Source organism: Peromyscus californicus, unplaced genomic scaffold (genome assembly GCF_007827085.1).
Source record: "Peromyscus californicus insignis strain IS unplaced genomic scaffold, ASM782708v3 Scaffold_4__1_contigs__length_199733344, whole genome shotgun sequence".
NCBI lineage: Eukaryota > Metazoa > Chordata > Mammalia > Rodentia > Cricetidae > Peromyscus > Peromyscus californicus.
Window position 1 is genome coordinate 94,339,289 of NW_026294562.1, and position 13,687 is coordinate 94,352,975.

The 13,687-nt window shown below is 48.7% G+C and overlaps 1 protein-coding gene across 5 annotated transcripts in view; it reads left to right on the forward strand.

Annotated features, from left to right (window-relative positions):
* Trim66 (tripartite motif containing 66) overlaps positions 1–13,687 on the forward strand; it is a 70,370-nt gene that overhangs the window by 24,925 nt on the left and 31,758 nt on the right. Inside the window, exons 1-7 of one of the 5 annotated variants that reach the window (XM_052763464.1) lie at positions 6–193; positions 897–1,165; positions 8,089–8,192; positions 10,250–10,397; positions 11,267–11,399; positions 11,845–11,961; positions 13,143–13,257. In XM_052763464.1, the coding sequence (XP_052619424.1) occupies positions 8,184–8,192; positions 10,250–10,397; positions 11,267–11,399; positions 11,845–11,961; positions 13,143–13,257 (522 nt within the window). In that variant the 5' untranslated portion in view covers positions 6–193; positions 897–1,165; positions 8,089–8,183. Of the gene's footprint in view, positions 1–5; positions 194–382; positions 1,166–8,088; positions 8,193–10,249; positions 10,398–11,266; positions 11,400–11,844; positions 11,962–13,142; positions 13,258–13,687 lie in introns of those variants that run through there. The other 4 variants (XM_052763466.1, XM_052763465.1, XM_052763467.1 and 1 more) reach the window with 4 other exon arrangements.

Here is a 13,687-nt window from a genome sequence, read left to right on the forward strand (position 1 = left end):
TGTGTGTGACTGTGTTTCCTCGGGGGACAGAGAGAGCTGCCAAGGGACACCTGCCCAGGACCTTTGTGCATCATAAAACATGTGTCTTCTCCATCTGAAGTCCTAATCCTCTGCTCGTGACGGACAGTTGGTCACTATGGCAACCGACTGTGACGTCACAGCATAAGGACTTCAGGTGAAGTAGCAGGAGCAGGTGAGTGTTGAGGAGAGAGATTTTAGTGTCTGTTAGAGGTTCCCCACCCCCTGCACTTTTCCGCAGCGCAGGGGGCTTGGAGAGATCTCTCCGGCTCCTGCTGTTTTTGAAAATGATGCGGTGAGAGTGTGTGCTTGGCATCTGCGTGCTGCAGCAGTGTGGGGCTGACAGAGTGTGTCAACTTGAGCTCTGGCTGTGCAGGCACCGCTGCCGCGGGAGCCTGTTATTCCATTCTGGATTGCTATTTTGATACCCAGATTGCATCATTCTTCCTACGTATAAACAGGGGGGTCCCCAGGGCCCTGCAGCTACTCACTTCTCCACCAACACTGTTGTTGTGATGAGCTCTATTTAAATGAGCTGCCGGATCGGGGCAGGTTCCAGCCACACATGAGCACTGTCATTTTGGGGAACATGGAGGGCTGAAGGATTTCTGTGGACCGAGTCCTGAAAGCCTGAGAGTGATGGCCTCCCGAGCTGTGAGCTGTGCAGAGGCGACAGAGCTAGTTCCTGAAAGTTGAAAATCTCCTTTTCTTCCTTCTGAGCTTCCATTCAGAGGCACCCAGAGGATTAGGAAGGAGATGCAGCTAGGAAGAGAGTCGCCTCTTTGAGGTCTCCCTCTTGCTGTTCAGTTTGGGAAAATTGCTGCAGAGACTTGGAGATAAACAGGAACAGGAGGAGTCAACCTCGCTCTTTCTTGCAGGAGCATCTCAGGTGAGCTAGAGAAACAGCAGCTGTGGCTGAGGATGCATCACAACAAGGAGAGGCTCCAGACTGCTCCCCAAACCCCACCCAGAACCCAGCTCCCCGAGCCTTAGGCCCTGTGGCCCAGCTGGCTTGCTGCATGCGGGGTGGGTGCTCCTGGGCTCCCGGGGAGCACCATCCTCCAGGACTGGTGGTGGTCTCACCTGTCGCTCTTCCTCTGACTTCTCTCCCAGGTGTTGCTCTAATTACAGGGCAACAGGGTGACAGGTAAGCCTGCTGGCAGCCAGGGGCCAAATCGGCAGCCAACCTAGGTGTGTCTTGGATCAAAATCTGTCTTTCTAACAGGTACTGACATCTGAAGAGTGGGTGCAACCTGTTTGTTGAAGGCAACGTTGCTCTGAGCCGTGGGGGCAGTGGAAGGTTTCGAAGGCTTCGGGGGGGCCTTACTTGGTGCTCAGCATCCTGAGGCTACCGAGGGTGGGAGGATACGAACGGTTAGTGAGGCTGGCCAGCCTGCCTGAGCATGGGCACTTATTTCCTCGCTTAGTGTCTGGCAGAGGCAAGAGTGAGGCAGCGTGTCTTACCTGTGGCTTCAGAGGCCTCTCAAGGCTGCTCAGTGGTTGGAGGTTTTCTAAGGACAATGTAGTTTTGAAGCATGTCTCTGTTTCTCTTGAGGCCTTCATGCCATCCTCCATGTGATTGGGAATTGGGAACAGAGAAGGTCTATCCAGCTTTGGACACTGGCAGAGGCACTTGAGGCTGCCTCAGTGGATCCCACCGCTAGGTCAGAGAGATCTGGGACTCCAGCAGCAGTTTCATGGAGCGCTGGATGAGAGCTGAAGAGTGAAAGGCTTCCCAACCCGTAAAGATTGCTTAGCACTAGGCCCAAGCTGGGCTCAAGGTGGCCATGCTCATGAGTGGCCTGAGCTGACCCATGCCTGATTTTGAGGACCTCCTTGGGGTATCTTTCCCACTCTCATCATCTGATGTGAAGGCTGCCTTGGCTGTGTTGTTCATGCTGAGGGCTAGTTACCCAGACTAGGCCTCCTTTCCCTTTCTGGGCTCAGCATACATTCTGGCCTCAGGAGCAGGCCACAGGTTACGTCTTGGTCTTTTAGTTGAGTTGTGAGTCAATGTAGCCTCCAACTCAGTGCCAACCCACAGGGTACCTGGGAACCAGGACTCGCTTCTGTGTGCTGGGGATCTATCCATTTGTCTGTCAGAGGGGAAATCCGCCACAGCTACATCTAGAGTTTTCTGGACTTTCTGCTTTTCTTAGCTTCATGACATGGGACAGAGCTCTCAGAGGAAGAGTACTATCCAGGGTGCTGGTTGTCAAAGAGCTATACATTGTAATCTTCTGAAGAATTAGTTTTAAATGCTGATGCCTGGACTCCACCTCCTGAAACTCTATGAGCCACGTCCCTATCCCATATCAGGATGGTTAAAAGTCCCCTTATAGTTCAAATTTGTAAGGAAGAATGCACTGTCTTTACATTTGTTTTCTTTAGGCACAAAAGTTTCATTCCATTTGCTTTCCTCAAATATTGTATTTTTTTGGGGGGGGTTTCAAGACAGGGTTTCTCTGGCTGTCCTGGAACTCACTTTGTAGACCAAGTTGGCCTCAAACTCACTGAGACCGCTTGCTATTCCACACAAGTCCCGAGATTAAAGGTGTGCGCTGCCTGGCAGCAAATACTGTATTTCTTAAAAACACAGCTGGAGAATTCCAGTTTCCAGAGCTGAGTATGAGCTATTAGTATAGTTGGGTAATAACTCTGGTCTGATCATTATTATGAAATATTTTGTATATGGTGAAACTGTCTGGTTAATTACAATTAAAATATATCATTTATTGATTATTGCATTAGGAAAGAATATAGCATGATGAAAGGAACGTGGTTTTATCTATGTGTGTGTGTGTGTGTGTGTGTGTGTGTGTGTGTGTGTGTGTGTGTGTGTTGCACATAAACGCTGTGGCCCACGTGTGGAGATCAGAAAACAACTTTGTGTGTCGGCCTTCATTTTCCAGTGTGTTTGAGGCAGGGTCTTACTGTTGTCTGTGGCTGTGCTGCATAGTCTAGGTCGTCTGGCCTGTGGGCTTCTGGGGATGCTGTTGTCTCCACCATCCATCTGTCCATCAGCCTGTGGTTGTTCTGAGATCACAGATGCCTGCCATAGCCCGTGTTCTATGAGTTCAGGGAATGTGAACTAGGCCCTGGTGCTTATGTGGCTATAGCCGGTGTCCCGTGAGTTCAGGGAATGTGAATAAGGCCCTGGTGCGTGCGTGCGTGCGTGCGTGCGTGCGTGCGTGCGTGCGTGCGTGCGTGGTCATAGCTGGTGTCCCGTGAGTTCAGGGAATGTGAACTAGGCCCTGGTGTTTGCATGGAGGTGCTCTACTCAGCCATCTCCCTGCCCCAAGGATGCAGTTTTAAAGGTAAACAGATTCAGGTCTCAGGTCGCCACAGGCTCTTCTAATTTAACTTCTCGGAGCCTTAGTCTCCACAATAAAACGGAGATAAGGCCTGGTCTTAAGAGATGATTGATGATTGAATGAGATAACACATGTATGGTGCCAGTACTGAAAGCAGTGCTAAGTAGATGTCAATTTGTATCACACCTCCTAGGGACAAGACATGTATTTATTTAGTTTCGGAGACAGGCTATCCTGGAACTCTCTGTGTAGCCTAGTGTGGTCTTGAACTTGAGATTCCCCTGCCTCAGTCTCCTGAGTGCTAGAATTACAGACTTGCATCATGGCCCTGTCCGGCTCAGTTTTCACTCTCTTGACAGATGGAAGGAGTGACTTTGGCTCCCAGAGCTGTTCTCCCAGGCCACCAGGTGCCATAGGGAGACTCTGTTGCCTTTCTCATTGTGGAAACAGAAGCCCCACCTCCTCGGTGGTCTTTGTGTCATGGTCCCCTGTGTCTCAAGAATGATGTTTCTGGTTGTGAAATAAACAGTAAAATAGGTGGGCTTGCTGATGCACACCTGTAGTCCTAGCACTTGGGAGGCAGTGGCAGGAGAATTGCTGTCAAGTTCAAGACCAGCCCGGTCTATGTAGATTAGGAAGGCCAAGGCTACATCCACATCCCTCATGTAGTTCCGTTGGTAGAGTGTTTCCCCAGCATGCATGACACCCTGGATTTAATCCTCAGCACTGCAGAAGTCAGGCATGGTATCATACACCTGTAACTCCACCTCCCCAGGAGTTCAAGGCCATTCTTGGCTCCATTTTGAGTTTGAGACCAGCTGGGGCTACATGAAACCTTGTCTCAGAAAAGCCCCTCCCTCCAAGATAAGCATTATATGTAAATGACATCTTACTTATGGCACAATTTCAATATGTAAACAGTGAGTCTTTTGAGCAGTGCAGTTATTCTCTGGCTCTGCTAGTTAGCAACCCCTCCTCAGGGCTGATCCCCTGCCTCCAGCCTCCCTTCAGCCACAGCCTGTCATTCAACTCTCTGATTTTTGTTTTATTTGACACAGTTTCTCACTGTGTAACTGAGGCTGGAATCAAACTGGCAATCCTCCTGCCTTGATCTCTCATGTGCTGGGATTACAGGTGTGTGCCACCGTGCCTGGCCCACCTGACTTTCTGACAAGGATGACAGATAGCTCAGTTGCCATTGGGTTGACTGTCCCCTCTTGTCCTGAAGCTTCACTGCTAAGGGCACGTGAAAAGGGTCAGTGTAATCAGCCCTCTCCTGCTATGCCTCGTCTCCTCATCTTAACAACTTAGTGACATTCAGGAAAAGGGGGTGCTCACCTAGGGTGGCAGTCAGATAGTAGCAGCAGAGCCTTGTCTACACACCATGTGATTGTCATCTCAGGATGGCTTTCCCCCAGCACCCAGAAACTTCCAAGCGGCTTCTTCCAAGTGGCCACCAGTGCAAGGAATACACATGGAGTACTCCAGCTAACGAAATGCAATTATCCAATCTTCTAAAAACCATGCACCATCCTTTGATGCTAACTATAGATAATTTCTGTATGTAGACATATGAACAGGTAGTTAAAATGCAGTATGGTGTTTCTTATACTGGAGGTACTAATTAACTGATCCAAGGGGAAATCAGCCCTGTTTCTCAAAGGTGGAACATTTCAGGTTTGAAAGGATGCAAAGGAGTTTATCTGAAAAGGACAGAAGCAAGGAAAAGTATTTTAAGAAGGAACAGCACTTTTCCAGACAGCCATGCAAAAGTTTGGCTCTTCCAAAGACAGCCGAGATACTTGGCATGCCAAAGACATATGGCGTCTGGCAGCTGAAGCTAGAGATGGGGCTGGAGGGAGGTTAGGCCAAGCTGAAAATGAATGCCGAACAAGGGTTTTGTCTTTAAGGCCAAGAAAGGCAGATGATGTGCCATGAGGCCTTATTTGAACCATCCAGATCATCCTCCTTTTCCACTCTGTTGTGCTACTGTTTTTAATGTTGGAGCACTTGGTACCAGGAGTTGGGAGTCTTGTGGAAGTAACTTTCAACACTCAGATCACTGTTGTGAAGGTGGATGCACCTAGTAGATGGGAGAGACAGTCACCTGACAGCCAGGTGATGTCACCTGTGGAGAGTGTTGACCAGCAGGAAAAATACCCAAGGGGGTCCAATGCAGCTCTGTCATTCAAATTCGTGGCTTTGCAAGGGCTATTGTTTTTTTTTTTTATGATTTTGTGGGTTCTGCAGATGGTAATGATGAACTTTTGCTGCACAATTGGCCACCCCAAAGCTTAGTGATTAAACCAGCTTTCTTTGTTGTGTGGCTTTCCAGGTTGGTGATCTGGACTGGAATTTTCTGGGTAATCTGGGCTGAGTTTGCCTGATCCTGGCTATCATCCCATGCCTGCATTAGATTGGTGCGCCACTTGGTCTGGCTGGTTTAGGGTGGCCTTATGGGGAATGTTTGAAACAACTATGGTTTTTTAGTCCCAGGTTCAACTTTTCATAGAGTGGCTGGAGAATTCTAGGAACGAGAGCAGAATTGCGCAGGCCCCTGAGGTCTAGTCCTAGATTCAATGGGTGGAGTTAGAGTCCTCTCGGCCTCTTCTCTTCTCTTCTCTTCTCTTCTCTTCTCTTCTCTTCTCCCTTCCCTTCCCTTCTTCACTCCCCCCCTCTTGTGTATGTGCCGTGTTCATGTATGTGTGGGTATCGTGCACATGTGAAGATCACAGGTCAACATCAGGTGTCCATCTCAGTTGCTCTCTACCTTATGGTTTGAGACAGGATCTCTCACTGAACCTGGAGCTAACCCAGTTTGGTCAGGCTGGCTGGCTAGAGAGTTCCAGGAACTTGTCTGTTCTGCCCCTGCTTCTCCCTCTTGAGCCATCTCCCCATCCCCAAGAGTCCCTTTTATTGGTAGGATCACAAGAGAGGCCAGGCACCTTCAGTCCAGTACTTGGGAGGAAGAGGCAGGAGGAGCTCTGTGAGCGCAAGGCCAGTCTTGGCTACATAGTGAGTTCCAGGCCAGCCAGGGCTATATAATGGAAGCTTGTCTTTAAAAAAACAAAAGAGGCCGGGCGGTGCCCAGCACTCGGGAGGCAGAGCCAGGTGGATCTCTGTGAGTTCGAGGCCAGCCTGGGCTACCAAGTGAGTTCCAGGAAAAGGCGCAAAGCTACACAGAGAAACCCTGTCTCGAAAAACTAAACAAAACAAAACAAAACAAAACAAAAAACCAAAAGAGATCACAAGGAATTCTTTCAGAGATAGGAAGAGTTTATGGCTAGTTTCTCAGTGTACCACTCTTTATCTGCTTTTCATCATACCATGGATAGGAGGTGAGAAATATTTTGAATTCAAAGTCAGCATTCAAGGAGAACTGTGTTTTCTCAAATATTATCTAAATTATCTAACTCACAGCAGCCCTATTGTGTGTGGGATGTGTGTACATGTGTGCATTTGCATGTGCTATAGCACAGATGGAAAGGTTAGAGGACAACTTGAAAGAATTGATTCTTTCCTTCCACCTATGGACTCAGAGGACAGAACTCAGGTCTTCAGGCTTGGCGGCAAGCACCTTTCCCTGCTGAGTTAGCTCACCAGCCTGGCTTTTTGTGACAGGGTCCTGCTATGTAGCCCCCACTGTCTTCGAACTTGTGATGCCTTCTGCCCCAGATTCCCACGTGCTGGCGATTATAGATGTGTGCCACCGTGTCTATCTATCAAAGCGACTCTCATTTTCCCCTTTCTATTTTACATACAATGAAATAGGTGTAGGTGAGTCAGTTGAGACAAAGCAGCTTGCCCAAGGTCACTGGGTGGCAAAGCTGGTGTCGGGGCTTGCATTCTTCTGCGTGCACTGTCGAGCATTGATCCGTAGCATTCATTACTGTATGATGAAACGAGGCAGAGAAGACTGTGACAATATTGCCACAAGCCCTGTTGCCACCAGTTCCTTTTCACACCAGCCTTATCCACGGACACAGGTCCCTGCCCTCCTCAGGAGACTCATTCCCAGAGGTCTGACTGTTTTTAGAGTGGGTCTGAAGAGTCACTGTCGTCTCCAGGGGTGGCAGTCTCCTGCTGCTTATGTAATTCAGATGCCCACTCTGCTAAGGAATGTGTTGGAAACTGTTGTATTCTTCTGGGAGAGGGAGCGAGTCAGGCTGTTCACAGGTGAAGTGTATAGTGTACCTAACATGGTCTAGGACTCTAGGTGGAAATAGCCCAGCAACAGGCATCTGAGTCCCAGGAGCAGACTTACTGGTATTGGTTAAACCAATTGAAAAGTACCTCGTATGTGAGCAGGCAGTGGGGCAAGGCTCTTCTTCCTCTTGCTAGAGAACTCCTGGAAGCTTTGAGATCTCTGAAGTAATCTGGGTAACACAGTAACCTTAGTGACTAATGCTGTCCTCTGGGCTACACTAACCCTCCCAAGCCCAGGAACTGGGACTTCAGGGCTGTAGAATGAAGAACTGGAGCAGCAGAAGGCAGAGGCCTGGTTCCTAGGGAGGAGAGGAGGGTATATTAGGTAAAGACAGGGATGGGAGGAGACTAGATGGATGGTCTATAGGGCTGGCCTCTGGTGGGATGGTCGTGTTCATGCTAACTGCAGGCTGTGTTACTGAACAGGGATCACTTTGGCTAGGAGTGGGTATTGCCCATATGTTGGTGCTGGGTATTTGAAAGCCTCCTTCTAGGCCTTATGTATAATTATTCTGTTGCCTTGACTCCATTGTCTGTCTTTCCCTTCTAGAGCTCATCTCCTGTCCTGCATGTCAGCGAGTGTATCTTACCAGAGATGTAACTGAACATATTTTTCTCCAGTGCTTTCCTCCTGGGCAACCCACAATGGCCAGGGTAAGTCAGGACAAGGGAATAGGCAGGTGGTGGCTTACAGAAATTGATGAGACCACTGTCTATAGGTCTAGCCACCTATCACTGACTTGTAACTCCACCATCAGTTTTCCCATCCACCTGTCCATCCACTCATCTACCCACCCATCCATCCACCCATCCATCTACCCATCCATCCACCCATCCATCCACCCATCCATCCACTCATCCATCCACCCATCTATCTACCCATCTATCTACCCATCCATCCATCCACCCATCCATCCACCCATCTATCCACCCATCCATCCACCCATCTATCCACCCATCCATCCACCCATCCATCTACCCATCCATCCACCCATCCATCCACCCATCCATCCACCCATCCATCCACCCATCTATCTACCCATCTATCTACCCATCCATCCACCCATCCATCCACCCATCCATCCACCCATCTATCCACCCATCCATCCACCCATCTATCCACCCATCCATCCACCCATCTATCTACCCATCCATCCACCCATCTATCCACTCATCCACCCACCCTTCCACCCTTCCACCCATCCATCCACCCATCTATCCACTCATCCACCCACCCTTCCACCCTTCCACCCATCCATCCACCCATCTATCTAACCATCCATCCACCCATCCATCCACCCATCTATCCACCCATCCATCCACCCATCTATCTACCCATCCATCCACCCATCTATCCACCCATCCATCCACCCATCTATCTACCCATCCATCCACCCATCTATCCACCCAACCATCCACCCATCCATCCACCCATCCATCCACTCATCCATCTACCCATCCATCCACCCATCCACCCACTTATCCATTCAGCCATCCACCCAGGAGGAAATAAAAAATGTTTGAAACATAGTTTTCTACTAGGTGAAAATTACATGCTTTGAGTGAAAAGGGAAGGTATCTTAAGGTACATTAAGCATTACTTAATTTATTTCAGTGTTTCCCCCCCATGGCTCTTACAGAAAATAATCAGCATTAGGCTCCTCCTGCTTTATCTTCCCCCTGAGTTGAAGATTTACATACCAGCTTTGATTTAACAGGCTCTTTAATCTTGTCTGTAACAGCTCTCAACCATTTCCCCAAGTTTCTGATCTTACATTACTTACTGACTGTGCCTTCTGTTTCTCTACTGGTATGTCCTTATCACTGCTTTTCATTAACTTACTAGTTTATTTCCTTTTTCCTGTATCTAATCCTTACTGAATGTCTGTTACCCTCTGGGACTTACCAGTGCTAAGGAGACAGACTCATGTGTTCTACTTCTAAGACGTTCGTAGGGAAATCCGTAGAGCCTTCTGAATCCATAGTAGTTTATTGGCTTGCATGAGTTAGGCATAGAACGGATAGATTGTTTTCCCACATCTCCTCATTTCATGACGGTTCCCATCAGACCTAGCATTATATCTGCTGATGAAATGACCAAACTTTTGGAGGTGAGGAGAGGGTGTTAGTTGGGCAGACTTCAGGTGGAGGCATGGCTCTGAGGCTGGCCTCTGTCGTGGATGGATGCACTCATCTCTCTGGGTACTCTGACATCTTAGCCTTTCTCCCTTTGAAGATATTAAATGCCTGGCTTTTGCTCGAGTTTGTCCTCTGTTGTAATGCCCCCTCTGTCTACCTGCTTGCCATTCAGTGTTAACGTAGACGTTTCCTATTGATGAAAACGTCCCCGTCACTCTTAGGCCTAGTTCTTGGGAACTTCCCTTTGCATGTGTCCTTAGCACTTGTCATGTGTTATTTTTATCACAGCATTACCAATTTAAAGGGTGTCACCCTGCCCATACTGTATATGCCTTGATTGGGGGAGCCTCAGCTTACTGGGTTTCCTTACCTTTAGTGCAGGATAGCCACTGTTCCTTCTGTCACAGAGGGTACTTTCCTGCACAAACCTTGCCAGGCAGCCCTCCAGTAGATTCAACTCCTCAGTCCTGGGGAAACATTCCATCAGCACCCCAGTCCCTAGAGCTTTTGCTGCTTGTAGCTGTAAGCCTCAGTGACAATGGGGTCACCAATTTTGGCCTCTCTGCTTCCAGAACTGCTCTGAGTGCAAGGAGAAGAGGGCGGCGCATATTCTCTGCACCTACTGCAATCGCTGGCTGTGCAGCTCTTGCACAGAGGAACACCGGCATGTCCCAGCCCCAGGGGGCCCACTCTTTGCACGGGCACAGAAGGGATCCTCAGGTACCAGCCCCCACTCCCACCTTTCTTCCGTGCTGAACCCTCAGGTGCCTGGAGAATAGCTTTCTGACCTCAGCCAAGGGAGACAGTGGGGATGGTTTCTGAGCCTTTTGCAAAGGAAGAATGTCTCCCTCAGAGTCAGAGGGGTGACTCACTCCAGCCTTTCACTGTTGGGCTGGGGGCGGGTGAGTGTGGGTGAGCCGGTGCTGGGAGCATGATCTTGAATCATGGAGCTAGCTGAGCTCCCACCTTCCACTCCTATTTAGAGCAATATGTCTCACATGCAGAGACTTAGCAGTCTGGTCCACTCTTGCCCTTTTGTCCATCCTGCACTATCTGTTTTACGCAGCAGTCTTTTAGAAAATCTTCTCCTAGGACCCCTGACTCTGTGTGTGTGTGTGTGTGTGTGTGTGTGTGTGTGTGTGTGTGTGTGTGTGTGTTGATATGTTTATCAGACCCACAGGAAGCAGAGTTCATCCCATGAACTAGATGTGAACTAGTCTGGTTTTAGCCCCATCAACACAGAATCCTGGTTAGTGAAGAGGCTTAGGTTCATTTGGGAGGGTTTCCCACTGTGCCAGAGATCTACCTGGAGCAGGTGCAAGTGCCTTCTCCACCCCTAGCAGGTGCTGGGACTCTAGGGCTTGAGGGTGTGAGGTTTCTGGACAGCTGAGCGAATCTAGCCAGTCTAAGCTTGAATTCTTCCCCGTGCCCTGAGTTTCACTGTTCCCAAGAGAGACCTCTCCTGTTCGCATCTCCTCCCCCAAGCTCTGCGTCTGTGTCATGTCCCTCGAGGGCCGAGGGCTGCTCAGCAAAGCTGAACAGAAAGGTCTGCACGAACAGAAGCCCACCTCTTCTGTCTTCTCTGGCAGGGGTGAATGGTGGCTCTGGGGACTTCGCCTTGTACTGCCCTCTGCACACACAGGAAGTGCTCAAGCTCTTCTGCGAGACATGTGATGTGCTCACGTGCCACAGCTGCCTAATGGTGGAACACAAAGAGCACAGGTGGGACTGGTGGACTGTCTGAGTGGGCTCGGGAGGCTCTGCATTGCTTTTTTGTGAGAGCTCTGGCCTGCTGAGGCATCAAAGCCCCCTCCCTGAAGCAGGGTATGGAGATATTCAATTGTAATCCCAACAGTTGGGAGGCTGAGGTAGGATGGTGGTGAGTTTAGGAGACAGCCCAGCCTACATAATGAGTCAGAGGATAACTTGCTTACATAGTGATGCTGTCTCAAGAAAGAAAAGAAAACAAAACAGAACAGAAAAACCCTCTCCCTGCCCAAGTCCACCTGCAGCAGCTGGGCGGAGGTGTTTCTCTTCTCTATGGACCAAGAGACTTGCGTGCCTTTGTCTCTCAGTGTGTAATCCTGGCCTCTGAGGCTGAGACAGTGCATGATGGAGATTCCTGGGCACCATCCCTCCTCAGCTCTTGCTTTGTCTCCTCCCTTAGGTGCAGACATGTTGAAGAAGTTCTACAAAACCAGAGGATGCTTCTAGAAAGTGTGACCACGCAGGTGGCACATAAGAAGTCCAGCCTGCAGACATCTGCGAAGCAAATTGAGGACAGGTAGCCTAGGGCAGATCTTGCTAGTGCTGAAAATACTCCGCTCTCTCGCCTCCTGGGCTTGGGTACCAGCCCCTAGCAGGCCCATGGAGGGGGATGCGGTTAGGCAGATAAGCGAGTGTGTCCATTCCTCAGAGGTCGCAGTGCCAGTGAGGTGTCTTTGGGGTATCAGTTGATAACTAGGGCCAGGCTACTGTAGGATGATCAGAGTGAGTCTGGGCCAAAGTTCTGTGCTTTATGAATTATCCAGAAGTGGGTACCTGAGAACAAGGGTACATAGTAAGTAGCTTCCTGAGAAGAAAATGCTGTTTCTTGTGGGATAGCAATAAATTAGTCATAATCTCTCTATTCTTGTTTCCCATATAAATAAGTTAAGTGGCATGGTATCACTGGCATTTTGTATAGCAGGAGTTAGGAACTGGGACCCAGTGGGTTGGGAAACATTCACTACTTTGTTCAGTTATTATAATTCCTTCAGTCAAGGCTTTTCTCCATTTTACTGATGAGGAGGCAGAGGTTCAGAGAAGTTAGGTGACTTATCTGTGCTAACATGGCTAATCAAATTGGAAGCTAGGGCTGTGGTGTCTTCAAAGCCCATAACCTTTCACTTTTAAACTTTTTAAATGAGATATAATAAAAATAAAGCCTTGAAAATATGTAATTCATTGGGTTTTGGCATTTTACAGAACTGTGCAATTGGACATTTTCATCACCCCTAAAAGTGATGAAACCCATATATGTTATTGATCACTTCCCTCCACTTCCCACACTCCTCAGTCCTCACAAGCCACAGTCTCTGTACCCACGCTCTCTTTCTGTCTTCTTGGAGCATCTTCCTTTTGGACAATACATCATATGCAATCATATCCATATATCCCACAGTACTGCGCCACCTGGTGAGCTACTGGGTGAACCTGGCTGTGGACGTGAGGTTTCCTAGAGGAAGCCCAGTTAGATCAAGGGGTCTGGAAGGGATACTGAATGGGGGGGGGAGGGTTCCTAGAGGAAGCCCAGTTAGATCAAGGGGTCTGGGAGGGATATTGAATGGGGCTGAGAAAGGCCTCTTTTTCTTTGATGCCTGCTTGGCCCTGATCTCAAGGCAACTTCCAAGTTGTCAGCCTTTCTGTTTGCTGTCTCCCAGCAAACAGAGAGGGATCACTGTGTTTGTCCCATCATGTCTCCAGGATTTTTGAAGTGAAACATCAGCATAGGAAGGTGGAAAACCAGATCAAAATGGCCAAGATGGTCCTCATGAATGAGCTGAACAAACAGGCCAATGGACTCATAGAGGAGCTTGAGGTATGTATTTGCAGATGGATCAGGTGATATATTCTGTTCTTTCCTGGGTCAGAAGCCAGAGCTAGGAATCAGATACGCAATCTTTGCAGCATTTTGTTGCATGCTGTATTTCAAAATTTCTAGTCTAACTTTGGGAGAGTGGCTTGTTAAGGGCTGGAAAACGAGTTCAACCTCTCACTGATGCAATGTCTCTCAGGTAGCTGCCATCCTTAACTATGTCAAGGAAGTCTTAAAACAGAGTCTAATTGCACCTTCTTCATAAAGTTGTATGCAAGAGATGTAGACATTCATTCATTCATGCTTTTCCATTTATCACCGTTCCACATTTGTACTGTAAAATGTCTCACCTCTTTTCTCCTTTTCTCTGTCCATCAGCAAACAGCTCAAGGCTGTTTTCAGAAGTTCTCTTATCTGATGCCATCAGTGTTCA